The following is a 27725-nucleotide window of genomic DNA, read 5'->3' as shown; positions in this document are numbered from 1 at the left end:
GACCCAGTAAGAAGGGTGGAGGTTTCACAATTATCTGTGAAACATATTTAATTGCACCTGGAAAATGACAGCAGAAGGATTGAAAGGGCACCCCTCCTCCCTCCCTATTTCTAATGCAGCGCCACAGAGTGGTGCATCTGGTTCTCCCATTGTCATGATCATTTCAAATGATAAACATGAGATTTAAAAACAAAAAAACAAACAAAAAAAAAACCTACTGGACCAGTACACAAAGCATCAAACTTTAAATTCCAGTGTCCAGATTTTCGTGTTAATGCTAAATTCTAATCTGTTCTGAAAAATATAGTATCGGGTTGTACATTCAAAGAGTGGTTTCAGTTGCCATGCATATTAATTGATGATGCTCTTAAACAAGAACTGGTGATCAGCTAGGGAAAAAAAACAAAACAAAAAAAAACTATGCGAGCTGATGTGCAGGCAATTCCCACAGTTACTTAAATGACAATTGTGGTTAAAAAAAAACAAAAAAACAGGAGCAAATAACACCATCCCTCAAGAGCCGTAAACAAGTCTGAGCTTCAGGATGCCAAAACTGAATATTCTTCAGCTGTATTTGTATGCAAGGGTTCTAAAAGTCTGGATAACTTGCTTATTTCGGGGATACTTGAAAACTGCACCTGCACGGGACTCTTAAACCCTCCTGCACCCCTCCTCCAAGTAGGCTAGTATATGTATTTTCCTCTTTCTCTCTCTTTTGATTTCTTCCTTCTATTTCCCAAGCCCAGAAGACATTAGAGACATTAGGCATGTCTCCACTGATTCTACCTCTCGGTACAACCTGACAGTCGGTAGGGTTTGCTGCCGCAGTGGCAGCAGCCGTCATTCCTTCCTGCCTTGGTCTTCACTTCAGCACATTGGCTCTGCAGCACATCCGATCCCTGCAGTATAGGAAATGTAGAACTTGGGTCTGCCGTACCCCTGTACTCAGCCCTGCTGCTTGAGCCCCCCCCCCCCCCCCCCCCCGTCTATACCTTCTTTTTGGAGGCTATGCATTTTTCATATAGGTCACAGATCCACCATAATAATTTAATCAATCAGATTTTCAAAAATATATTTGCTATAGGCCTTATTTTAAAAAAAAACAAACCCATTTACACACTTAAAATTGAGTTTTACACATATAAAGACACTTTACTTGTGGAGGTGGGTCTTTTGAAAATTGCTATGATAGTATGTTACATTTGCACATGTAACTCCTTTTAAAATAACCTCCATTGTGTTTCTTGTCGTATTAAATTTCTGTTATGGGTGCTTCTCACCGTCAGCATAGTGTAGAATTTTAAATGGTTTCTTTATGACAAATAAATATGCAAGTAAATTGGAAAACCCAATTAAGCTGGGACATGCAGAATAATATCCTTCTCCCTTAGAAATCAATTATTGACTTTACCTTCAAAAATCACAGGCAAACCTTTTGTGGCCTCTTTTGTGACCATTCACTTTTCTATATTATTTGTGTCATTTCTCTACCCTTGGATTTTAAGTTGTATAATTTTTGTTTGTCGGGTTCTTCATACCCTGTATCGCCAAGCCAACCTCATTCAACAGCAAAGACTGTGTCTCTTTTTTTTTTTTTTATTAGATTTGACAAGAAAAAAAGAGAAAAATAAATAATGATCCTTTCTATTTATAAAATACATGCCATGGAAGAGCCATTATCATGTAACCTGAAAACTGTATAATCAATGGACTGCTCTGAAGCCCTATAACAATATGGGACGAGGGCCAGTTTGTTATATAGCAATTATATCTAAAAGCAAATACCATTGAAATTCCACAGGCAGTGTTACAGTGGAGCCTTTTTTTGCCTCCTGTAGTTCTTGTAGAACTTGATTCACGGCACAACCAGTTTCCCTATTAACCTGCTGGAAACAGGAGAAAAGCACAGAAGATGCTTTCTGCATGGAATAAAAAAAAAATTGTTCACAGGTATCTGTATTTCTATCCCTCCCGTTTCATTTTGCCTTGGTACAATTATGAATTAGGTTCTGCTAGTATTCTTAATTAGACATTGGAACAGTTAAAAGGACTTAATGTAAATTCCATTAAATGGCCATTACATTTATTTAAAAAAAAAAAAAAAACTGTATCCAAAATGGGTTTTCATTTGAGCAGGGATTTCATTTACAGCAGTTGAGCAGGAGATTTGCTCCCCTGGAATAGATGGGTAGGAAATATTCAGTGTAGCAGAAAATTTGCAAGAGTTTGTTGTGCATGAAAATTCTCTTAGGACAAATCATAGATGAAATGTAGGTTAAAAATAGTGCTTTAAAATGCTTCCTCAGTTCCCCCCCCCCCCCCCCCAAAAAAAAAAAACAAACCAACCAAATTCTGCTTATCTGCAGTTTAGGCTTTCCTTACCTTATCACAGTATTTCTCAACTTTTGTTCTCATGGTCCCCAAGCAGTTTGGGATTTCAAGATCCCCACAGTGAATATGCATGAGGTATATTTTGATGTGCGTGTTGTATGAACTAGATTGATTTTCATACTTTGGTTGCCCTAAAGCCCAAATCTGTTTGAGGCCATGAGGATTTGAGCTGAGAGGCACTGTCTTATCGTTTTTATTGTGGAATATAAAGCTTAAGTTATTAGCGTGGAAGGTTATTAGACATCCTCAAAGAGACCAACACATTTTCTGGATATGTTAGGAAGCATCAGTATTTAAAATGATAGGGAACTTAGTTCCCCCCGTTGTCCTAAAGTGTTCAGAAATACCACTAACTCTTCCAAAGAGCACTATGTTCACAGAAGGTTTAATTCTTTTGTTTTCAGAACAATTGTAATGTTTTCATAACCCCAGTAGGGTCACACCCTCCTTTCCCTTAAAAGACCAAGAAAGGACCATTCCCAGTTCAGGTCTCAGACCAAGGAGGGAATGTACTACTTAAATAGGACCCCCAAAGCTTTCTTTCTAAACAAAATAAACTCTATTGATAAACAATATTAATTTCACAGGCAACTATCATTAATAAGGCCTCAGATATGCTGCAATAAGAAGCTCACATATAAAATTGTTAAGCAAATTCAATAGCTGGGCCAGTCTGCTGGCTCAGTGGCAAGTGCAGTACACTGCCCTAGAGAAGAAGTAGGATTATCTGGGGATGCCAGAAGTCGCTCTACGGTAGAACCTAAAGGCCAGACTGTGGGTCCACATTAGAGAGAGTTGGAGGATTATCATCGTGATGGCTGGACTGAGTCGGGAAGTGGATATAAAAGTGTATGTGTGGAGGGTGGCAGAAGCTGCAAACGAAAGCTTTTGGCACGATTGCCCAGAGGAGGCCAGTTCCAAAGGAGCAGGAAGCAATTCCTTAGCCATTACCCTCTGCCCCCCACCCCACATGAAAGAAAAGCACCTGCATAGCTGCTGGGGCCTAGCCAACACCAAACAAAGGGGCCAGTGTTATGAATAATGTGGGGTTAGCGTGTGTTAACACTATGCTACCCTTCGTGCACTTGGGTGTTACTTAATGTTAATGTGGAATTAGCATGGCCACGGCAGGTAGAAATATTAGCGAGCTGCATCACATGCAAATTCAGTTGAGCAGCTCATTAATATTAAAATAGGATTAATGACAACATGATCTGAATTAACTCAGATCTAAGACAAAAACGTAACTACAGTTGTCTGTCTCAAGTATTTGGTATAAATGATCTCAAGACTTTATTAGATTTTTAATATTTAGCAAAACAAAATATTAATGTTAAGAGTAGAGGTGTGACGACAATTCAAAATCCAGCTCAGCTTCTAACTAGGAGAATATCAACCAGATTCAAGTTGAAAAGCATGTTGGATCTTTTCCAGCTCTGCTGAGGTAAAAGAATTTATTTTCTTCAGCAGATCTAGGGAGAATCCAAAGCAAGTTAAAGAAAAAAAATATGAAGCAAAGCTGTGACATACACTCTGGCTCTTCTGGAAATCCAGAACAGATCTGCCAATGTCCACTTTGGATTTTTTGATAATAAGGTTTGGCAAACCAATCCAATGAACCTTTGAAAAACTGTTAAGGCTCGAAGAATTGTTTGGCAAACACTTCAGTGGTGCATTCCTAATTAGGATTCCATTTAAGTATTATTTGTAAATTTCCCTCAGGTTTCTGGTCTAGCAGGAAGTGACTGAGCTGGTCCTGTTGCTATAAGGTTTAACTTTGACATGATAAGAACATAAGAAATTGCCATACTGGGTCAGACCAAAGGTCCATCAAGCCCAGCATCCTGTTTCCAACAGAGGCCAAACCAGACTACAAGTACCAGGCAATTACCCAAACACTAAGAAGATCCCATGCTACTGATGCAATTAATAGCAGTGGCCATTCCCTAAGTCAATTTGATTAATATGATAACAGACATGGAGATCCAACAAGTCCCAAATTGTTGTGGGCTTAATGCCCTGTGTTTGATGGATAGTATCTGATGAAGGAATGGGGATGTGTTTGCTGTAAATTGACTTTTATTTACGTTATTCAAATAGCAATGAACCAAGAGCTGAAAACTAAAATAAACTTATTACTAGATAAACGTAAATCACATAAAACCAAGCTAAAACTTAAACAACTGGTTGTATCAATGTTTCCATGGGTGGAGGGAGGGAACATCTATTTATTTATTCTTAGATTTAGTATTCCACCTTTCCCCTAAGGCATGAGGTGGGTTACAAACATAAAACAATAAATAAAACATTGTAATAAATGAATATAAATAAACTACAGTCATCAGCCAATTTATAACATCATGAAAAAGGCAAGATTTAAAAGCATGTTGCCAAAGTATCTTAACTAAAATAAATTCAAATCAATCAAATCAAAATAAAATCAATGTAAAACAATATAGATTGTAAAATAACTAAACCTAGGCTGGCCTGGTGGCTCAAGGGGCAAGTGCTGTGCAGTCACATGAAAAATAGTCTAAATCAATACAGATGCACACACCACTTATAAACAAAAACATCTGATGAGAATTTTTTTTTTTTACTTCTATGCCATTACTTCTGTGCCATTGGTGTCACTCCACTGCATTAACCAAAAGCATAAATCTTTACTGTGGGACCTTCATAACATCTTGCGAGTACTTTATTTTAACATTTTCACCTGATTTTATACTTTTTTAATTTTCTTTTTCTTATAAAAATTAAAGGGATCAATTGCTTCCCGCAAACATGCTCATTATCCTCGGCCTGACATGCTGCTGGGTTTCGAAACCTCTGCTTCGGTGGCTTCCTTTTACAGCACCAGTTTTTCAAATTTTGTTACTTGCGCAATCCTGGCTCTGAGTCACGCGACTGGACTGACTGTGAGTTCACATGATTGTTAACATGCACATTAACATTAGCAAGCAAGTATGTATTAACTGCCAGTTTTGATGCTCATTAGGAAAGAGACTCCCATAATTTGCAGCAGTGCAACTGTTTAGTTCACGTCTAAAGTTTCATTATGTTTGGATATAGAACAAAACTAACAGAAAATGTGTTTACACAGTCCTTAATTCACCCCAGAAAATATGCCTTCCGATTGTATATTGGACACTTGGTAGAGGACACCCCAAGGTACTGAATTAGCACAAGTATGAAACTTGTGAGTAGTAGTGCCAGTTATCAGGACTTCACCCCAACTTACTGACTAATCTCGCACCATTCGTAAGCATTCCAAACTCAATCAGTTTAAAAAAAACCCCAAGAAAAACTAAATCTACCAAAGTAAAAGCAAATCTTGCATTCATTACAGTGACTTCATGCTTGGGTCACTAAGAGCAGCCAGTCAGGGCTCTGGCCCTGAGAGTTTGAAGTGGCGTATGAGAGCCCGGGAGTTTGGCTGTGGCAGCGCCTGAGAGACCCATTTGGGTCACCTACAGTAAAACACCAAGCAATGCATCAGCCTTTCTCAGAGAACGTGGTGGACTTTGTTTCAGTGGATGAAGTTCAGTGAAGTGCTATAGAAAAAGAGGCGAGAGAGAGAGAGAGTGGAGAGAAAAAGATGATGTGCTAAAATATGTCCAATATGATTTCATATTCCCGCAAAATCAGTCTGTTCTAATTAACATCCTCTGAGATTAAATCTGTAATCTGGTCACAGCTATGTCACACAAGCCTCTGTGATAAATGTGATTTTTACTGCAGGCTTTTTTTTTTTCCTAACTGAGCAAAATGATGTTCTCTTACTGAACTGAATGAAGGTCTTTTTTTTTTTTTCATTTTTCTCTACAATTACTCTCCAGAAAGAAAGATCAGGACCTTACGGCTTTTCCTTATTTCCCACCAGGCTATTGCAGTTCTGTTTAATTCCAAATGGAGCAAAACACCTCAGCCTTTGCTGTTCCCCTGCTGGGCTTTTTGACATGGCACAGTGGTTGTGGACAATACCTTGGCTTGATTCCTATCAGATCTGAAACTTAAATTGACCGTCGGTGCCTTAGAGTGTATAATGTACTGCAGACCGATGTGAAAATTTGACTCCTTAGGTCCCCACTAAATGGATCTTAATCAGTGGCATAAAATAAATGTAACTGCTATATGCCATAAGACTTCAGTCCTGAACTCCCCTAAACTATTTTTTTTTTAATGTTAAGGGACATTAACACCAGACGTTCCTCCAAAAACAGTTAATGGTCACTTTTTTTTTTCTGTCTGCAGAAAATAAAAACAGTTTTGTCCAAAGGAAGAGAGCTTTCCTGTGAGGGTTCAGCCTCTGTCCTCAGAGGCCCATCCTGGGTAGGAGATCAGTACACAAAATAAATGTTAACTTGTTTTCAAATGAAGTCAGTGTGTGCAGATTTATGGCCTACCTTTCAATTTTGGAACTAATGCACCTTGACTGGTCTGTACCACTGGAGAACTATGTAAGAATAATGATAATAGTAATAAAGTTGTATCGCACATGCTAGATGTATGTAGCACTGCATAGAGGCGCATCATAGACTGGCCCTAGAAGATGGCTAGACAAGACACATAGCAAAAAGCAAATAAAAGGCTTTCAGCAAGGCCATGGCTGGGAAGAATTAAAGTAGGGGTAGTTATAAGTGGGATTAATTGAGGAAAGGGTAAATTTAATTGAGTAAAGGTGTGAAGAGTAAAACCTTTAAGAAACAGTCAAGCTAGAGGAGCTAAAGAGGTTCTCTGTATAAATACACAGTTATATATAAGGTCTATATAGCGCATGGTAGTTACTGCACCCATCCAACCACTCTGAGAGCACAAGTACACGTTTATTTGTTATATTCACATTTCTTCCATATAACCATCTGTGCCCCGTATATGCTCTTACATACTTACATTTATTTTATGCCATGAGTTCCCTCCGTGTTCACCACTAGGGGTAATCTTATAACTGCCTGCATTTTGTGTAAAGTCCATGGGTACATTTTACCTAAAGACTTCACCCAAATTGAAAATTATCTCCCCCCCTCCCCCAAAAAAAAAATATATATACACGCATATTTGCTCCTGCCTTTTTAAAATTCCCCTCTAGATGGACGCCTTAGTACCTGCCCATAAGCTGTTAGACCAGTACCTCCCATTCAGCCACTATGATTCCACCAGCAAGCTTGAGTTAAAACCGTAGACTCCGGTGTTCCGGATTTGTAACGTGAACTGCTCTGCCTTCACTAATCCTCTCATAGCTCGAGAAAAACTTCTGCACTAATTCTGTTCACATAATTGCTGCAGTGAATACCCAGGTTAAAGCTCAGGGCATACGTAGGTTCATTTTCTGTTTTCTGTCTTCCTTTCTTTGCATGGCATGATCCGCAGCTCTGTTTTCTGTGCCAGGTCTACATTTGCTGTCATTCCTTCCATGGCAGGACAAGCAACAGGTACACACTGATCTCCCAGGGCCACAGTTATACTTTGGAAGTGAAAAATGTCCATGTGCGCAGTTATCCTTGCTATAATCTTTGGGCCATTCTGGATGGTTGTTTTTTTTTTTTTTCCTTACCTCATATAGATGCAGTACATGAAATTAATGCTTTTAAAACAAGATCACTCCTAGAAGATTGGTGTCACTCAGTTTTATGCTGATGAAACACTTACATCAGCAAGTGATTAAAAAAAAAGTACCCTACTGCCGGCCACAAACCAATGTGTTTTTTATAAAAAAAAAAAAAAAATTTTGAGAAAAAGAAAAAGATCATGCTTTGGATGTCTCAAAGGAAGAATAAATAGGATGCAAGACTCTTTTAGCTTCCATGTTATTTCTTTATTGAATAAATTACGGTAGTCACAAAATGTGTTGTCTATCAAATATCTTAATTGATCCAGAATATTATGATTATACGAATAGAGAAGTAATTGTTGTATGCCAGTCTCCATTGTTTTATTAAACTGCAGAGCACTTCTTCCTTTTTAACTTCTTATCATAATATCAGAATGTCAAATCAAGCAGAGTTTAGATCATTTACTCCCACTAATAATAACTTTTAGTGGTATTATTATAATTCTTGCAGTAATGACCTTGACTAATGAAATGCCAAACAAAAGGGCACAGAAAAGACAGCCCTGCCGCATACATGCCATAAAAGTAGCCGGCTATGTGTTTTCCATCGAAATAAACTCATTTATGTTGATCTTACGTTATCTTGTAGGTCCACTGAATGAATTGCATGGAATGCTGTTACGATTTGCAATGCAACATTGATCTAGAAACCTTGCATTTTAACACCAGGGGGACTAGCAGGTTTATTCTGTTTGCATGTGCTTTCCCCTAGACTCTGGCTGCTCTAACAAGAAATTCAATAAATCTGCTTCCAAACCATCTTGCCCAAGCTTTGCATGTCCAGTCTGGGCCTGAGGAAATTAACAAGCGAATAGAGCACACCATCGACTTACGGAGTGGCGATAAATTGAGACGAGAGCATATCAAGCCTTTCTCTTTGATGTTTAAAGACTCCAGCCTGGAGCATAAGGTAGCTGAGCCTTGATAGCTGCTTTTTTTTTTTTTTTTTTTCCAAATCAAATTGTCTGAGAATGTCCACTGAATTTAGAGGAGAGTTAGAGGAGACAGATTCTCATCATTTTTTTTAAAATGTGAGTGAGCTGAAAAAAAAATGTCTCGGCAAACTTATTAACTCAATTCACAGCATCTGCAAAATGGTGTGCAGATGGATGGGAAGAATCCCAAATCCTTTGATCATACAACACCATTCACCAAGCTCCAGAATTTACAAAGTTGAGGGCAAACAAGAGCTTCCTCAGTACGAACAGTTGTAAAAGAAAAAACAAACAAAAAAAAAAAACCCAGGAGAAAAGAAAACACACATTGCAATTGATTTTATTCCATAAAATATCAGCACCGGGTCTGTTTATCAGGTGCAATAGTCATGCACCATAGTTCAAATAATCTTCCTCTCCAAGTAACAAATGCAGTTGTACATGTGAGATCTTTATGTAACAACCTTTCTGTTTTTGTTTCTTGAGGCTGCATTTTGAAATCTCGCTCAAATACACAGTTTGCACTGCTTGATCAAGGCTTGCAGGATGCCGTAAGCATGGCACACAACATGCGCTCTGAAAGGAGGAACATCTTCATGGATGATGCAATCTCACTTAGAATCTATAAGTAAAATAATTGTTGGCTAGTATGAATAATGACTATATTTTCTCTCGTCTATTTGGTCTGTTTCCAGTCTACACTAAAACATACTTATCTCCATTGCAGGTGGAGTTCCTCTTGTTCCCAGGTTTTCTTGGGGGAACTGTGTCCCCAATAATATGGTCATTGAGCAGAAGAAGCATTGTATTAGTGCAGATGGGAGTAATTATTCATAGCACTGACTGTGGCATAGGGAAAAAAAAAACCTTTTACAAGATTACAGTAGTTTTTCAGCTTTGCAGGTTGTTTCCAATTTTGAGTCTTTCCTGTTATTGATTATTACAGCAAAAAAAAATAGCATCTTCAGCACCTTCTTCCAACTCTATGCAGAGTGCAATGTATCAGGGAACCTTGAGCTACTGTGGCTATTCTCCTGTCCCCATTTCATTTCTCTTTAAATATCTGCAGTATCTGTTAAACAAATGTACTGTCGCATGTTAACTATTGATCATGTTATTATGCAGTGTGGCCATGAAGTTAAAAGATAATCAAATAAGGGCTAATTTTAAAAGCCCTGCGCTCATGAAATCCAGGAGATACGCGCGTGCCTGGGCCACGTGCGGGCCGCGCGAATATTCGTAGGCCCGCAGCGTAACTCCAGGTATGTGCAGCAGAACGGGTTTGGGAAAAATGGCGGGGTGGAGGCGGGGTCTGAGCAGGCTCTGAGCAGGGACAGCACCATTAGGCACTGTTCCCGCTGAAGCACGCACCGGGAGCTGACCGACCCAGGCAAGTTGCTGCTGCTCCGGTGAGCAGGTAAGAAGAGTAAAAAATCTAGGGAAGTTAGTGGGGTTTTAGGGGTCGGGATTAGTAGGGGAAAAGGGAGGCAGGTTACGGAGCGGACTGGGAGGAACAGGGAATAGGACCTATTGCGTCGCCGCGCGCATCTAATGAAATCCCCCCCACAACCACCACTTACTCGTGCGATTCGGCACTCGCTCACACGTGCGCGCGCCAATATAAAACTGTGCGTGCACGTGAGCGTGGGTAGCAGATTTTATAACACGCGCACATCGACACACGCAGGTTATAAAACTGCTGCCTCCATGCGCACGTGCCAGGAACCGCACGCACGTGGACGCCGCACCCGGGTCTTAAAATGTACCTTACAGTTACTTGCATACTGCCTACTAAAATCCTACGATGGTAAGCACTGATGGAACTGTAGGGTTTACAGCGTCCAACTCCTGCAACTGTGCTAGAAACCACTCTTGAAAACTATAGTTGGGAATGGGGCCAATTTACTTTGCCACAATCAATTGTAAAGCCATGTTGTTTTAAGGAGCAATGAGCTAAAATGTTACAGCCTCTAAAAATAACTTTCCTCAGAGGAGAAAAAAAAAAAACAGAGACAGGAAAATCACAGCAGGCTGACACCTTAGATGAACCAAGTTATTTGGAGGTCACATACCTTGTCATTTCTTCTCTGCTCCCATTTGGCAGTTCATGTTTTTTTCATGAAGAAAATATAGTGTTATTGCATTTACCAGGCTGCTTTCACATATTGGGAAGCTTCATCCTAGATTGGTTTGTGCCCAAATTGTGCTCTTTTTTTTTTTGCACGATTTGAAATCTCAGTGATGTGACTCTGAGGCCAGGATTCGGCATTCCGGGCGGAATGATGACCCCTGCACTACAGGGGGGTGGTCGGGAGATAGCCTACAGCGGCCGCCCCATGGCGGTGCGGTTTCGCCTGCCACGGTGCGGCCAGCTGCAGGCTATTGCGGGCATAGCGCCACCGTAAAAGGTGGTGCTATTCCCCGTGCTACTGCCGGCGATGTTTCAAAACATTCCCTTCCTAACTCCGCCCCAACTCCTCCCCTCCCCCTAACTTAAATCTTACTGCCGCGATAAGGGCCTATCGAAGCTTGGAAAATAACCCCCTGAGTCTGCTAATTCCTCTAAAACAAGAGGGAGCAGAGGGGCAATGGGCAAGGATTCTGGATCATCATCATCGATTATATATTTCATGCTTTTCCAGCTAGAGAGCTCCAACCGTGTTACAGCCCATTTAACATTTCTGTTCTCATGTAATCATTAGATACAGTGATGCTCACCGGATGTTGTCTGTGTCTCAGTATCAGTTTGCACAACTCTGCCTCACCAGCACCTGACAGATCCGGCCAGCTCGGCTCCTTCCTTCCTTCCTTCATGGACTGCTCGGTATATATAACTGGAGAGGTGCGCATGCAGCAGCTGCACAGGCCCCAGACATCGGAGATCCAGCCGGCGCTTGCACCGGGGACAGCAGTGGCTCACAGCATCCTGGCCAGTGGAGAGAGAAGCTGGTGCCACCACTGGGGCTGGCTGCCGTGGTTCTGAGAGAGCCTAACGCCTGCAGCCCACCACTTTTGCAAGTCCCGGTGAGCAGCACTGTGGCTGCCAGGGGCATCAGCTCCTGCTGACCAACAAAAAAAACAGAACTGCCAGTGGTGGGGACTGTGACATAAAGAGGGAGATACCACTCCCAGCTTTCCACACACACCCACTCATGCACTCAAACAGCTACCTACTCTCTGGATCCCACCTAACCCCAGCTAGCCACACACACATGCATGCAAGCCACGCACACACTCAAGCCTGCCCCCAAACATCCATACCAAACCCATTGACTCCCCGCTCATACCTTTTCACAGCTTCCTAGCCCTCCATACCCCCCAGCCATATACACTCAGACTGCCACAGTCAATGATGCATATCGACCAGCACCCCTCCTGCCACCAACCTACACTCCACCTCAGCCACACATGCACACCTCGCAGCCACATACCCCACTATCAGCCACAAACACACACCCTCCTCTCTCTCCCAACAGCCACTAATACACAGACATAAAACCCTGTTTCCCTTTCCCTCCAACAGACATGCACATGCCCCCCCACACACACACACATATTTAGATTCAGATAACTTTATTTGCATGACCATTTTGCATGTGTTGCCAAAGTAGTATACAGGTGATTAAGGATGTGCACAGAAAAAAACATCATTTAGATTTTTTATGTTGTTTTATTTGGGTATTTTGGGGGTTTTTTTTAAGTTTCTTTTTTTGGATTTAGTTTCAGAAAATAGTGTGTACTATTTGCAAATAGTGCTTACTATTTGAAATAGCACACATGATTTTCTAAAACCAAAAAGAAGGTTTGTGGGGTCTCCAGATACTCCTTGTCCCACTCCCAGTCACAGGCCACACCCCTTACCTCCCAGCCCTTACCTTTGTTAAAAATATACCCTCTCCCCCCCAGAACTGGTAACTACATGGTCTCCCCTAGTCCACCCTTCTGATCCTTCCAGACTCACCAAATTCTCCCTGGTGCTAGTGGGGACTCAGGAATGACCTGTCCACTCCTGGACCAGGCAGCCACCATTTTCCAAAATGGCACAGGCTGCCCTTTGCCCCATCATGTGACAGGAGCTACCCAATGGCATTGGTTGCCCCTATCATGTGACAGATAATACCTAATGGTACCATTAGTCCCTATCACATGATAGAATCAAAGGACAGCCAGCACCATTTGAAAAATGGTCCAGGAGCAGAGGGGTCACTCACAGGCTTCCCTAGACCACCAGGGAAAATTTGTTGAGTGTGGTTTGGATCAGGAGGGTGGGCTGTTGGGTCTGGTTCTTGCAGGAGTATTTTTTTAACAAAGGAGAAGGGCTGGGGCATGGGAGCAGGGCCTGTGACTGGGGGTTTATTTTACAAAATATTATTTTTGGGGGGGAATGGCTACCTCCAATGGTGGTGTGGGATAGGAGGTCTCTGGAGAGACAAGATCATTGGCAGGGATTGTGCTGTTTGTTTTGGTAACCTGTGTGAACTATTTGCAAATAGTGGCACAAAGGACAATAGGGGAAAAAAACCCCCACAAAACTTTGTGTTTTCACTATAGATGTATTTCAGAAATGAAATGAAGCAATATAGTCAATGTTGTTGATATTGCCTATATCATTTCAAACAAGTGCACATCCCTAGTAAAAAAGCAGGACAAGAAAGGAGAAAAATGACAAAAGAATAGTAACCCCCACAACTCCCCAGCTAATGACACAAACTCCAAACTGCCCCAGTCATCCACACTAACCCTATCTATCCCCTCATGTTAATCCACAGCCCCCAGACCCCGCACCTCACACACCCAGACCCCCATAACTAGTGATGCACACTGACCTACACCCCGCTCCAGTCACACCCACATACCCCTCTCAACCACAAGCAGACACACACACACTTCTGCTTCCCCCCCCCCTTCAACAGTCTCCATACACAGCCCCCACCCTACCGCATCCAGCAGGGCTGCTGGCCAGCCACGCAAGTGGAATGAAGTTGCAGCTGGGAGTCCCAAAGCGTGCCATCTGTTGGGTGCTGCTCATGGAGGAGAGAAGCGTAAAGAACAGATTTCCAAAGGGGTTTCAAACATAAAAATAGCATGCATGCACATAACTGGCAAGTACTCGTTTATACAAAGTGCTATTGTATAAATGTAGAGAATATGTGCGTATTTTCCATTTCGTGTGTACATTTTAACAAATGAAAAAAAGAGGGGCGTACTAGCAGCATGGTTCATAAAAATGCACAGTAGTTGGTAGAGCGCCACTGCAGCCTAACTGAACATGAATGAGAGGAAATACTTTATGCTATGTACCTATCTTGTTTATTAAATGTAAACCACTCTGAGCAGATGTATTCTGGTGGATGTGGTATTTAAAAAAAAAAAAAAATAAATGAAATGATCAAACTTATTTGGACACTTTTACACCTCTTTGACTGGCAACAGACAATTGGACTGGCAGGTTTTGGCTGGGGGGTCTGGATGAACTGGTGGGGGTTCAGGGTGAAGTGCTAAAGGGTCTATGTGAACTGGAGATGGACTGGATAAACTGGCAGAGGTATCAGCAAACTGGTGACTACAACTGCATGCACAAGCCCATATTTTCAAAACGATATACGCACATAGTTTATTTTTTTTGTTGTTCAAATTATTTGTTGAAGAATTATACACAACAAGAACATAAGAACAAAACAAAATGACAAGCAGTAAACACAACAATAATGTACACCAGTATATTACAGAGAGAAAGGGACCGAGTAATAACCGTCCCCTTAGGGAACTATGTCTAAAGGAGATCCAAGGAATATTAAGATTAATTCAAAGTGAGAGAGTTCCACATCTTCTTCCTGAGGAGACCAGGAGTGCTCTTCTCAGCCGCCGCTATTTCAAACCTAGAATAAAAACACAAAACATTCCACTACAGAAATCATGGACAGTGATGAGTTATCCTTCCAGTGATTACAGCCAGAAGCACAAAGTCTAAAAGCATCTGCTTAGAGCGAGATAGCAAAATATCTAAAGCGAAAGACTTACTCACATATTTATAAAATACCAGCCTCCATGTTTAAATTGTGGTTAATTCGCCCACATGTTATATTTTTTAAACCTAGAATATATGCACATATGTTTATAAAATGGGTAGTGAAAATGTCTTCTTGCATTGGAAATATTTGCGCATGCTGAAACATGCACATACGGTCGGAGCAGAAGTACTCAGTATTTTATAAAATACTAGTATACATCTCTGCATGTAAATGCTCTACTACCAATAGGTCTGAAAGTTAGGCTCCCTGTGTTAGATTTTCTGTCATTCAATAACAGGTTATTCTCCTATCAGCAACCAGTATCAGTGTGATACAGAGCAGTCAGGACTACCCAGAGAACAGACTCCAGGCTGGACTCTGGAAAAATCTTTACAAGCATCTTTATTGGTGAACAATAATAAACAAAACAATTCAGCTGGTTTGTGCAGATCGACAAACATTTTTAACTTCCAGTTTGTTATCTCAAGGCCTCCATTTCTCCCTTGGGCCCTGGCCTCTTTTCCCTGCTTGAGTGATCCACCCTAGTCCAGAATGCTTTGCTGGGTTGGGAGTTAAGGAAGACAAGTACAGATAGCTGTAGCTGGTCCTTTAAGGTGTTCTGAGGGAGTTTCTTATATGCTCTCTCACAATCATACCATGTCATCATCATTATCATCAATATATATATATATATATATATATATATATATAGTAACAGTAAAGATATACTGTACAACCCCAATAAAATGTTTTACTACTTTAAAATTAATTTTCCAATGAAAATGCTTTTGTTAAATTCCTTATAACTATACTGCACATGCTATTAGACCATCACCCTTATTAAAAACCATTCATACTTCTGTCATACCAATCATACTGCATCCCGCTTTTTCTTCTTCCAGTGTGCATGGGCTCACTAGATAGTGTTTGTCTCTCAGGGACTGATGGATGAGTATATGCACATCTACATGCATGTGCACCCCTCCAGTCACTGACCAGCAAAGTGTGTACCTCAGAATGTCCACAGACATATTCTAAGGTATGCATGCAGTGTATGCATACATATTCTAAGTGGTCAACGGAGGGTTGCTTACCCTGCTGAGGACTTTCATCCCCTGCTTCATACTGGATGCCTTTGGACTGGAAGGAGAAGAGAAGGCAGGAAACTTACAAACGTGATAAGGGCCTCCCTGGAATTTCAATGGGTTTCAGCAAGTCTGAGATGTCAGAACAGGGATATATGTACACCAAAATAAATCAATCAGTAGGGTGCATTTGTACTTTCAAGCTTGGAAATAGTGCACAAAATACATAAAATACAAGATAAACTCAGGATGCTGGAAACAGTTATGTCCAAAGAAGAAGAAATTCAACTCCCATTCTCTTATATGCCTGTTGCCAAGATTACAATCTGACATGCAATGGAGGTAACATAATATAGAACAGATCAGCAGAGAAAGACCAATTGGCCCAGTCAGTCTGCCTGGTTATTCCTGCCTATACCACTCCAACGTTGACTGCATGCAGGATATCTCTCTTTAGTCAGTTATCTTGTTATCCCTATGTGATTCTCTACCATTCTGGATAGCTAAGCATATAAGTTCCCATCTTTATATGAAAACCCAGACCACCCTTACCCTCCATCTCTTACCCTGTATATCTGTGTCAAACTTATATTCAGTCACCAAATAAATAAAAAGTATTGGTTCCCACCGCATCTGCTGTAGGTTATTCCAGGTATCAGCTATCTCGCAGTAAAGTATTTCTATGTATTCCCTCTGAGCTTCCCTCCCTCCAGCTTCATATCATGGCCCCCAGTCCTGGGATTTCTTTTTCTATGTAAAATTGAACCTTTCTGTACTTTATTGAAGCTTGCTAAATGGATGTTTCTATCCTAGTCATCTTTCTTTCTTTCTTTCCTCCAGTGATTATGTTTTGTGTGTTATAAACCTATTCGTGTAGGGCAGGGGTGGGCAATTCCAGTCCTCGAGGGCCGAGAACCAGTCGGGTTTTCAGGATATCCCTAATGAATATGCATGAAATAGATCTGCATACACCTGAGGTAGAGTGCATGCAAATCTCGCTCATGCATATTCATTAGGGATATCCTGAAAACCCGACTGGTTTGCAGCCCTCGAGGACTGGAATTGCCCACCCCTGGTGTAGGGTTTGAGTTTCATGCACTGAACTGCTTCCATTCATTCAATGTCCTTATGAAGTTATGGCCTCCTGAACTGAATACAGTATTCAGAATGGGTCTCACTGGTCTATACAAAGGCAATAGTACAATATCTTTCTTGTTATCGATATTTCTACTTAAACACCTGCGTATACTGTTAGCTTTCACTAGGCTTTCTTACTTTGGCTACCTTCAGATAGCAAGTTCTTTTCTTCCTAACTGATGACTAATGGATTCTCAGGCATGATTTAACACTTTGTCATCATTATTATTACTATTATTATTATTTTGCATTGAGGAACAGCTACAAAATCTTTGCTAATTTCAACAGTTTTTTAAATATCCCTTATAGTAGTTTCTACCTCTCCTGGTCTTTCTACGCTGTTAATGATTATTGTATCAATGGCAAACAGACAATTTTTCTGCTAGTCCCTCAGCAATGTTGCTAATAAAGATATTGAAAAGAATTGGCACTAGTACAGAGCCCTGATGTCCCTCACAGGTCATTCTGAGGTTGATATTCAAAGAGTTTGGCCGAGTAAATTTTGAAGTCATCCAAAATTCAAATCCTGAAATTTGAATTTCCTACCCCTTTTACCAGTTTGTTGCCTAAATAAAATGTGGATAAAAAGAGGCTGGGGAAGGAAGGGGGGGGGGGGTCCAGTTAGAATTGACACGCAGCATAAAGAGCTGCCGAGAGACGGAACATCTGGGTGTAAACATCTGGAGAACAGGACATCTGGATACATCAGGACATCGGGATACAAGGACATCTGGATACAGATCTGGATAGATCAGGACATCTGGTCTTCAGACCCCCAGGACACACAATCAAGGGCATCAAGGAGGCACCGAGAGATGAAAACATCTGGCATCGACATCTGGGGAACAACATCTGGAACATCAAAACAAGACATCAGGAACTGATGAGATGGAGACACGGAATCCGAAGAGAGACCAGGAACATAGAAAAAGACAATGAAGAGCAAATTCCCATAGAACGGAATGCCTTGAAGAAGCTGGCAATGTAGAGGTCCAGGAGTGGACTGGCTCCTTGCAAAGGCAACGAAGAACTGACAAAGGACCCTCTTTATAGGGCTGAAGAAGAACACCCAGAATGACATCATCAGGAGGGGCTGCAGGACTACTCCCACCGTGGGCCCTTTAAAAACCAGAGAGAGGCGTGGCCTCATGCCTAGGGGCAGGACCATGGAGAGCGGCATCCCGCCACGAAGAAGGAAGTTGGAGGCGCAACTAGGCCGCAAGTCCAGACCCAGCATTAGCATTTCAACTCACATCCCAGGCTCCTGAGGCTAAGGCCCCAGAGGAGCCCATGCAGTTGAGCCACAGTCACCTACCTTCTGAGGAGAAACAGCACCACAGACAAATGAGCCTATACATATATTGTGCAGGTCATAGACACCTTGTTGCCAATTGTCCCGGGAAACAGATAAACATCCATGCCTAGGGTTACCTGGGGAGCCAACCCTAGGCCGGACATCTTCCACTCCCCAAATCATCGTTTTCATCTCCATAACTATGCGTCAAAACCACTTCTTCTCTTAAGCTTTCCTGGACTCTGGCACAGGGGGAATCTTCATTGACCAGGCCTTAGTTCTACATCATGCCATACCCACCATAACTCTGAACCAAACTCTCACCATCTTCTCTGTCTATGGAGACCCCCTGCCAGGGCAGCTCAAGGAAAGTACAGTTCCTCTGACCCTCCATACAGGTCTTGCACTCTGAGATTATTATCTTCTTTTTTATTCCTTGAGCAGTCAACCCTATAATTCTGGGACTCCCATGGCTTCAAAAGCACCAGCCCACGCAGAGAGGCCCTGCCTGTTCTTCTACTTGACTCACATCTGTCACACCTGCAGCTCATCTGATTATTCAGTCACTCAGATGGGACTGTCTCCTCAATATGCAGAAGATCACAATGTATTTTCCAACCAGAAGTCTGAAACATTATCTCCTCACCGTTCTTATGATTGTGGGATCAAGCTCATCCCTGGCAAGGAACCTCCTCGAGGGAGAGTGTACCCTTCTTGGAGCCTGAGACCAAGGCCATGATGACTATATCCAAGAAAATCTTGCTAGAAGCTTTTATGTCCATCCTCTTCTCCCGCTGGAGCGGGTTTTTGTGGGTGGCAAAAAGAAACGGAACCCTCCGAACCTGTGTAGGGGCCTTAATGCCATTACAAAAAAGGATTGCTATCCTCTACCACTGATATCCGAGCTATTTGATCAATTGCAAGGAGTACAGGTATTCACAAAACTGGAACTCAGAGGATCTTCATCTGTATTAAACAAAGAGAATAGTAGACGACCACCTTTAATACTAGAGATGGGCACTACAAGTACTTAATAATGGCCATTGGTCTGTGCAATACCCCGGCAGGCATCCATATCTTTTCCAGTCCCTGACTACTCATAGATCCCATGTGAAAATGTATTCTACCGTCTACACAAACAACATCTCTTAGCCTTGTTGGAAAAATGTCTCTTCAAGCAAGAAAAACTACCCTTCCTGGGTCGTCTCCAGTACCGACCTACACATGGACCCTGAAAACAGAAGGCTGTCTTAGATTGGCACGAGCTCATTGGTTTCTGAGCACTGCAAAGATTTTTGGGCTTTGCCAGTTAATGTCAGGAATTCATCCGATACTCCATTCTCGCAGCCCCATTCACTGCCCTAAACTGGCACTGACACCAGAAACTAAATCTTGGAAATGGTTGAAACATTCCAGATGCTTAAACAAACTTACTGAAGGGTCATGTCTACATCTGGACCCCACTCATCCTTTCATTCTCAAGGTAGATGCCTCTTCCCTTGAGGTTGGGGTTGTTCTCAGTCAACATAGCACAGAATGAATGCTTCGCCCAAGTTCATTCTTCTCCAGGAAATTCTCCCCAGAAAGATAAGAATTACACAATCAAAGTCAGAGCTCCTAGCAGTTAAGCTAGCTCTTGAGGAGTGGTGACACCTCCTAGTAGGATCCCCATAGATGATTACCATTCATACAGTTCGTAAAAACTTTAGTACCTGCCACAGGCCCAGAGACTTAATCCCAGATAGGATCACTGGTTTCTTATCTTTGCTTTTCCCAATTTGATTTTGAATTCTGCTACTGACTGGCAGAGAGGAATCTGCGTGCAGATACTCTGTCCTGATCCTTCCTAACTGAAGATATAATAGAAAACCCACAACATATCATCAATCCTGCAAGGATAATCCTTGCCTTAGTTACTTCTGCCCCTGCAGGGAAGATGGTCATCCCAAAGAAAATCCAGGAAAAAATTGTTGAAATGGGTGCATGACTCTCGCGTGGCAGGACACCTTGGAGTGGCCCGAACATTCAACCTCCTTCAGCGCCACTGTTAGTGGCCACATTTTAAGAAAGATGTGAAGGACTACATAAGTTCCTGTCCATCTTGCGCCTAGAATAAAAATAATTGTGCCTGACCCTGGAGGTTGTTACAGCCGTTACCAGCCCCCAGGGAATCCTGGACCCATATACCCACAGACTTCATTGCAGACCTCCCTTTCTCATACACTCCACTGTGATATGAGTCATAGTGGATAGATTTTTAAAAATAGCTCACTTTGTAACTCCCGCTGGGCTACCCTCAGCTCCTGACCTAGCCCACCTCATCATCCAACATGTTTTCCGATTGCACGGCCTACCATCCCATATTCTGTCCAACAGATGCATTCAATTTACAGCCCGCTATTGGAAGACTTTCTGCCGCAAATTTGGCATCTCTCTGGAATTCATTATGGCCTACCATCCCCAGGGCAATGGCAGACCCAAAGGATCAACCAGGTCCTCTGCACCTTCCTCAGGTTGTATGTCAACAGAAGACAAGATGACTGGGCCTTCCTACTGCCATTGTCAGAATTTTCCCATAACAACCACATAAGTAGTGTCACTAGCTCCTCTCTCTTTCAGATTGTGTATGGAAAACATCCATGGGTACTGCTCCCACTACCTCTCACTGTGGACTACCCAATAGCCAGCCTCATGACTGAATAGCTCCAAAATCTCTGAACTCAGTCCACCCAACTAATATCACAGGCAGCTTCCCAAGCCAAGACAATTGCAGACACCAAATGCCAACCATAGGTCAAGGCGGAGGCATCTATGTCTCCAGAAACCCTCACTTCACCTAGTTCCATGATTCGTTGGACCCTATCCCGTCCAATGTCAAGTGGGTCCCATTACTTATCAATTGAAGCTTCCCATAACACTAAGGATCAATAACATATTCCATGCCTCCTTATTGAAACCATTGATCCTTTCCTGGTCCACCAGAAAGCCTCCTGCACCATCAGATATGATGGAAGAAGATACTACTTTGAAGTTAAAGTGATCTTGGATTCTCATAGAAGGTGGAACAGACTAGACTATCTCATGGCCTAGAAGAACTTTGGCCCAGAGGAAAACTCTTGGGAACTCGCCACCAACCTTATTAGCACTATGTCTAATAAGGGATATCCACAGGCAGGTTCCCTCTAACACAGTGGTTCTCAACCCTGTCCTGGTGACCCCCCCCAGCCAGTCGGGTTTTCAGGATATCCACAATGAATATGCATGAGAGAAAATTTGCATGTTATGGAGGCAGTGTATGCAAATTTTCTCTCATGCATATTCATTGTGGCTAACCTGAAAACCCGACTGGCTGGGGGGGTCCCCAGGACAGGGTTGTGAACCACTGCTCTAACAAGAAGCCTCAGACCAGCCCAGCACTGCCACTCCAAGCAGCCAAGGAGACTGCCTCTCCACACAGCTGGGAACGCCATCACACTCCATATCAAGGCTGCCTCCTAGGCATGCACGCACGGTGTGCAACGACACATAAAAACTCTGTGGCAGGAACTCAGTCCACCGGCATTCTCTGATGACATTACATGGCTAGGAATTTAAACCCTGGTTGTGTAATATTACGATGCTTCAGCAACGGGTCATCTATCTTTAGATAGTGTGAGTTGCTGTTTCAGCCTGCCCAACCCTGCCTTCATCTCTTCAGCCTGTCCAGCCTTCCATTCATCTTTTCAGACTGCCCAGCCTTACCTTCATTTCTTCAGCTTTCCCAGCCTTGTCTTCATCTGTTTAGTTTGCCCAAACTTGCTTTCATCTCTTCAGCTTGCCCTGTCTTGTCTTTGTCTCTTCAGCCTGTCCAGCCTTGCCTTCGTCCCTCTGGCTTTGCCTAGCTACCTCTTCCCTGCCCTTGTACAGATTACCGCTAATTGATCTTAGTCTGGATTCTTGATATCTCTGCCTGCTGCCTGCCTTCAACCCCTGCTTGGCCCCAGATCTTCTCTACCAGCTTCACAAAGACTCCCACATAAGACTTGTTGGCCCCCGGAACCTAAAGGTTCTACCCAAGAGGAAAGGGGTTGGTACAGGTGAAACTCCAGCTCAGTCTCTGCTGTTGGTAGTGAGGACCTACAATGCCTACTTTCTAGGTTGTTTCAACCTCACCCCAACACAAGGATCCAGAATCCTAACAAATGCTTTACATCTAAATTGCCAGTGTTTATATTTTCTTATTTCTTCATTTGGATCCACTTTTCAGTTTTTGAACGATGTCCTTTTGGCTTTAATAGCCTCTTTTGCCTCACCATTTAACCATGCTGGCAGTCATTTGGTCTTCTTTCTACCTATTTTAATGCATGGTATACATTTAGTCTGGGCTTCAAAGATGTTGCTTTTAAATAGTTTCCTTGCCACATGCAAACTTTTATTTTTTGAAACTGCTCCTTGTAGTTTTGTTCTAATTTACTCATTTTATCATAGTCTCCCATTTTAAAGATAAATGCTACTGATGTAGTTTCCCTTAATGGTCTGCCTACAGTGATTTTGTTAAATTTGATTATTATCGCTATTGCAAAGTGGACCTTTCACCGTTACCACTCATATAAGATCCTGCTGTTGAGGGAGTCTCAGTTTAGTGGACCCTTGGGCCGACCTGCTGGAGAATGGGAGTAGATGGTCAATGTCTCTAATGAATAGCAGGCCGGGAGGCAGATGTTCATGCTCTTCACCCTGGAAGCAGTTACTTCCCCCGGGAGGAGCCCGTAGGAGCCCAACCGCTGGGACTTAGGTGGCTTCACCCTTGGAAGCCGAAGCCCCCCCGGGAGGAGCCCATAGGGGCCCGGCCGCTGGGACTTAGGCGGGTCGTGGATCAGGTCAGGTAACTGGAACCAGACTAGGACAGTAGCAGTACTGTAACTGGGTTCGGGTTCTGGAACCAGGCAGGAACTGTAGCAGGACTCAGGTACTGGAACCAGGCAGGAACTGTAGCAAGACTCGGGTACTGGAACCAGGCAGGAACTGAAGCAGGTAAACAGGAACCAAGCAGGTACCGTAGCTGGCAGGCAGGAACCAAGCAGGTACTGTAGCAGGAACGGAGCGACGAGACCAAGCGAGGCACTCCGGGGCACAGCGCAACAGGAAACCGGGAAGCTAACCCTTTGCAAGGCAAGGACTGGATGGCCGCGGCCGGCTTATCAAGGCCACGGCGTCTGACGTCAGGTACTGGGAGGAGTCACCACTGGCGGGAAACAGGCTAGAAAGGTGCCCAAGTGGCGCGCACGTACGCCTAGGAGCAGGGCGTCCTCAGGCACCTTCGCGGTGGCGCAGCCCCAACGGGGACGCCGCCAAACAGGCCGCAAGCCAGGGCTCCGAAGGTGGGAGCAGGTCCAGGAACAAGGAGGTAAAGGCCTGGTCGCGGTGCTCGCGGCCAGGACCGCAACACCTGCATCACAGTGAGGATTAGATCTAGAATCGCACCATTTCTTTTTTTTTTAATTCTTTATTTATCATTTTCAGTTTTACAATTAGAATATCCTTTTCCACAGCAGATTATACTATACATTAAATTCTAAATTAAATTTTATAACATTTAACAATTTCCACTCTTGCATATATAATCTGTAGTAACAATCTCCAGAAATCAATCATAATACTAAGGATATTTAAATAAATCCTTAAAGAAAGCATGAGGAGGGCAAACAAATTATTATAACCAGGAGTAAAGAAAATAAAGAATATTTACTTAGGTATGAGCTAAGCATAGATTCTCAGTGGTATATCTCTATATATATTCCTTCTATCTCTTAAGGATTGAGAGATGATGATACAGGTTTACGGGCTTCTATAAATTGCTGTAACTGGTCAGTTTGAAATAAAACAAATATTTCCCCCCCTTCTTTAAAATACATTTACAGGGGTATTGTAATGAGAAAGAGAACCCCAAAAGAGGTAACATTTTGTCTATATGACAAAAATTCTTTTCTCCTGAGTTGCGTAATTGGAGCCATGTCAGGATACATTCTAACTTCCTGATCATAAAACTTCACAGGGAATTTTCTGAAATAATTACGCATTACATTGTTCACGTCTTGGGTTGCTATAAATGAAACTAATAAAACTTTTCTCTCAATGATATCTATATTGGAAGTCTCAAGGAAACTAGTCAGATTAGTTGGTATTTCTACATTAGCATTATCATTTCTAACAGTTGCCCTACTAGACAGAAATCTACATAAATTTATGGAGGGAATATTCTGATCAGAAAAACCAAGAGCTCCTGTTAGAAATCTTTTTAAAGTAGTATATGGAGTTTCTCCAAAAATTTTGGGGAAATTTAAAATTCTCACATTTAACTGTCAGACCATTTTCTAATATTTCCAAATGCCTTGAAGAGGACAATTGTTCTTTTATAATCACAGTATTCACTGTATAATTTTTTTTTTTTAATTCTTTATTTTCAAAATTTTTTAAATTAACCCAAGACAATTCTTGTACAGAAAAATAGTTGTTAGGTCACAACAATATCTTAAGAGGAAAATTAAACAGCACTTACAATCATTTTCAATGATCACCAACATCAAAATTATAAGAAAATAAGAGAGAGGTGGAAAGGAGCATCAAATATGAGCATAAACATCTCAAAAATATATTAGGCCGCTAACCCAATAGTGCAACAGCTTAAATTCTGTCACGTAGCCGAGACAGTACTGGAGGTTCCTTGGGATAATGACCGTAGAAAAGCCCTGAGCTGGTCTGGTTCTTGGTAGACATATTGAACATTACGATAATGAATACAACATTTTGATGGATATTTTAACACAAAACTTGCTCCTAACTGTAAGACCTCAGATCTCATTAAAAGAAATTCTTTACGTCTCGTCTGTGTTACTTTTATTACATCTGGATAAATCCAAATTGGATGGCCAAAGAAAGATACCTGCCTATTTCTTAAGAATAGTCTCAATCTATGATTTCTTCAGAAAGAAAAGCAAATGATATAAGTATAGATTTTCTTTGGATAATCTCTGAATCCAATGACGTTTCCAAAAAATTAGTTAAGTCCAAATTTACAGATTGAGGCCCGGCTGGTGCTTGTTCTGTTACTTGATCTTTCTGCTGAAGATAGTAGGCTTTTACAGTAACTTCCAAATCTTCCACTTTTTTATTAAATGATTTTACCAGATTATTATTTGATATCGTCTGTTCTCTGGTGTCTAATGTTATTTGAGATAGCATTTTTAGAGATTGTTCTATTGATCTCAGAGCTGACCAAATACCTTCAAGTGTACCTGTATTTACAATTGAAGTTCCAGTACCTTCAATCATGGTTCTAAGACAGTTTTCTCCCTCCTCCATAGTACCTTTCCCGCACTGCACAGATCCTTGCAGGGTAGATATTTCTGAGGCTTGTTGTTCTTGTTGCAGGGTCCTCCAAAGTTGTTCCCTTGTCAGCATTTCCTCCTCGCGCTCCTCCTGGGTATCCTTCTCGGACAATTGCTCCCGCTCCACTCAGGTACACCGCCTGAGGAGCCTCCATCTCTGACGAGTCACCTGCTACTGTGTCGATGTTAGGAAGGAGTGCGGGCCGTTTCGGATCTCCGGGGCTCAAAGAGGTGTCAGGGGTCAGGGGTGAGGATGCGCGCTCCAGCGTCTCTCTCCCAGTGACCTGGCTCACCGGCGTAGAGGTTGTTGCTCCTCCGAAGAAACCATCGATACGAGGCTGAGAGGGCTCCTGTGGGGGTAAGTTATCGCTCACCCCTCTCAGTCTCCCCTTTCTTTTAGTATGGGGCATTTTAAAGCGTAGCAAACAGCAAAAAGAAAACAGCCTTCCACCGACGGTCCTTACAGGTCCTGTTAGGCGGTGGCCATCTTGCCTCTAAATTTATAGAGGGAATATTCTGATCAGAAAAACCAAGAGCTCCTGTTAGAAATCTTTTTAAAGTAGTATATGGAGTTTCTCAAAAAAATTGGGGAAATTTAAAATTCTCACATTTAACTGTCTCAGACCATTTTCTAATATTTCCAAATGCCTTGAAGAGGACAATTGTTCTTTTATAATCACAGTATTCACTGTAGAATTTGAACCTTTTTTCCCACTTCAATTAGCCTATTTGTCAAGACAGTTTCTTGTTCCTGGATTCCCAATATCTTCTCTTGGTTATAATTTAGGGAATCAACTTTCTTCTCCAGGTGAGTCAAAGAAAGCCCATGACTTGCAACAAGGTCCCAAATAGCCTCAAGAGTCACGGCCACCGGCCTCGTTGGCACCAACCCGGAGCACCCTACAATACGATATCCTCTCCAGACCCGGGGTCTTCTACCTCTTCCAACACCAAGGGTTCCCCTGATGTACCAGGCTCCTCTCGACCAACTCTGAAAACCGCACTTGTAGATCCCGGCTCCTCTCCCAGTGCTCCTCCAGGGTATGCCCCCTCCGACTCTGGTGCTCCAGACGCATCATCCAGCAGCGACTGAGTGGCTCCCCTGGTGTAGTTGCGTTGCGCTGGGGGCGCACGAAAGTCAGGACTGAGGGATGCCTCCTCCAGCGACGCAACCTGCTCTCCTGTCATAGTGCTCGGAACGGTTTCCTCGGTTCCCTCTAAAACCGCTGCTTGGGCCAGGAAACGCTTGATGTCCAGCTGACTGGGTCCCGGTAAGGGCTCTGGAGAGAAAACCCTCACCTTCCCCTTCCTCTTTGATGGCTTTTCCAGAAAAAGAAAGTCATTTTTTAGAAAGCTTAGAGGCAGCTGGCGTTCCACTGACTCTCTATGCCGCCATCTTGTTTGCCAACTTATAGGGCTTGTTTGCAACTTATAGGGCCATTTCTCATCATTTCAAGGACTAGCTGCTCCATGAAGCTTTCATATATGACACCTAGAAACTTTACCTTTCTAGAATGTCCCAATGAGACATTTATCTATTCAGAATACCACCACAACTATACTCTTCCCCATCACATATGTAATTTCTATCCATAGATTTTCATCTTTAAACTTTCTCTCCTGCATGGCTTTTATCCTGCTTGACATTATGCCATTCTTAACATAGACTGCCACCCTCTACCAATTTAACATGACCTGTCATTTTGATATAATTTGTATCCTGGTGTCATGGTGACTCATTGTTTATCATCCTTCTACCAAGTCCCTGAGATGTCTATTATATCTACATCTTCATTTAGTGCCATGCATTATGACTCTCCAGTCTTAATTTTTAGACTTCTGGCATTCAGATACACATAATTCAAAGTAAATATAGCCTTTTGTTTGACTAGCT

The 27725-nt window shown here is 42.3% G+C and overlaps 1 protein-coding gene across 2 annotated transcripts in view; it reads left to right on the top strand.

Annotated features, from left to right (window-relative positions):
- The window catches only part of ADCY8 (adenylate cyclase 8), a 546512-nt gene that overhangs the window by 302680 nt on the left and 216107 nt on the right, over nt 1–27725 (top strand). The window contains exon 8 of one of the 2 annotated variants that reach the window (XM_029592040.1): nt 8715–8912. The exons of the other annotated variant lie outside the window; for it this stretch is intronic. Within the exon in view, the coding sequence (XP_029447900.1) occupies nt 8715–8912 (198 nt within the window). The remainder of the gene's footprint in view (nt 1–8714; nt 8913–27725) is intronic. 2 annotated transcript variants of the gene reach the window in all.

This window comes from Rhinatrema bivittatum, chromosome 2 (genome assembly GCF_901001135.1).
Source record: "Rhinatrema bivittatum chromosome 2, aRhiBiv1.1, whole genome shotgun sequence".
In the NCBI taxonomy this organism is placed as follows: Eukaryota; Metazoa; Chordata; class Amphibia; order Gymnophiona; family Rhinatrematidae; genus Rhinatrema; species Rhinatrema bivittatum.
This window is presented reverse-complemented; position numbering and strand designations above follow the sequence as displayed.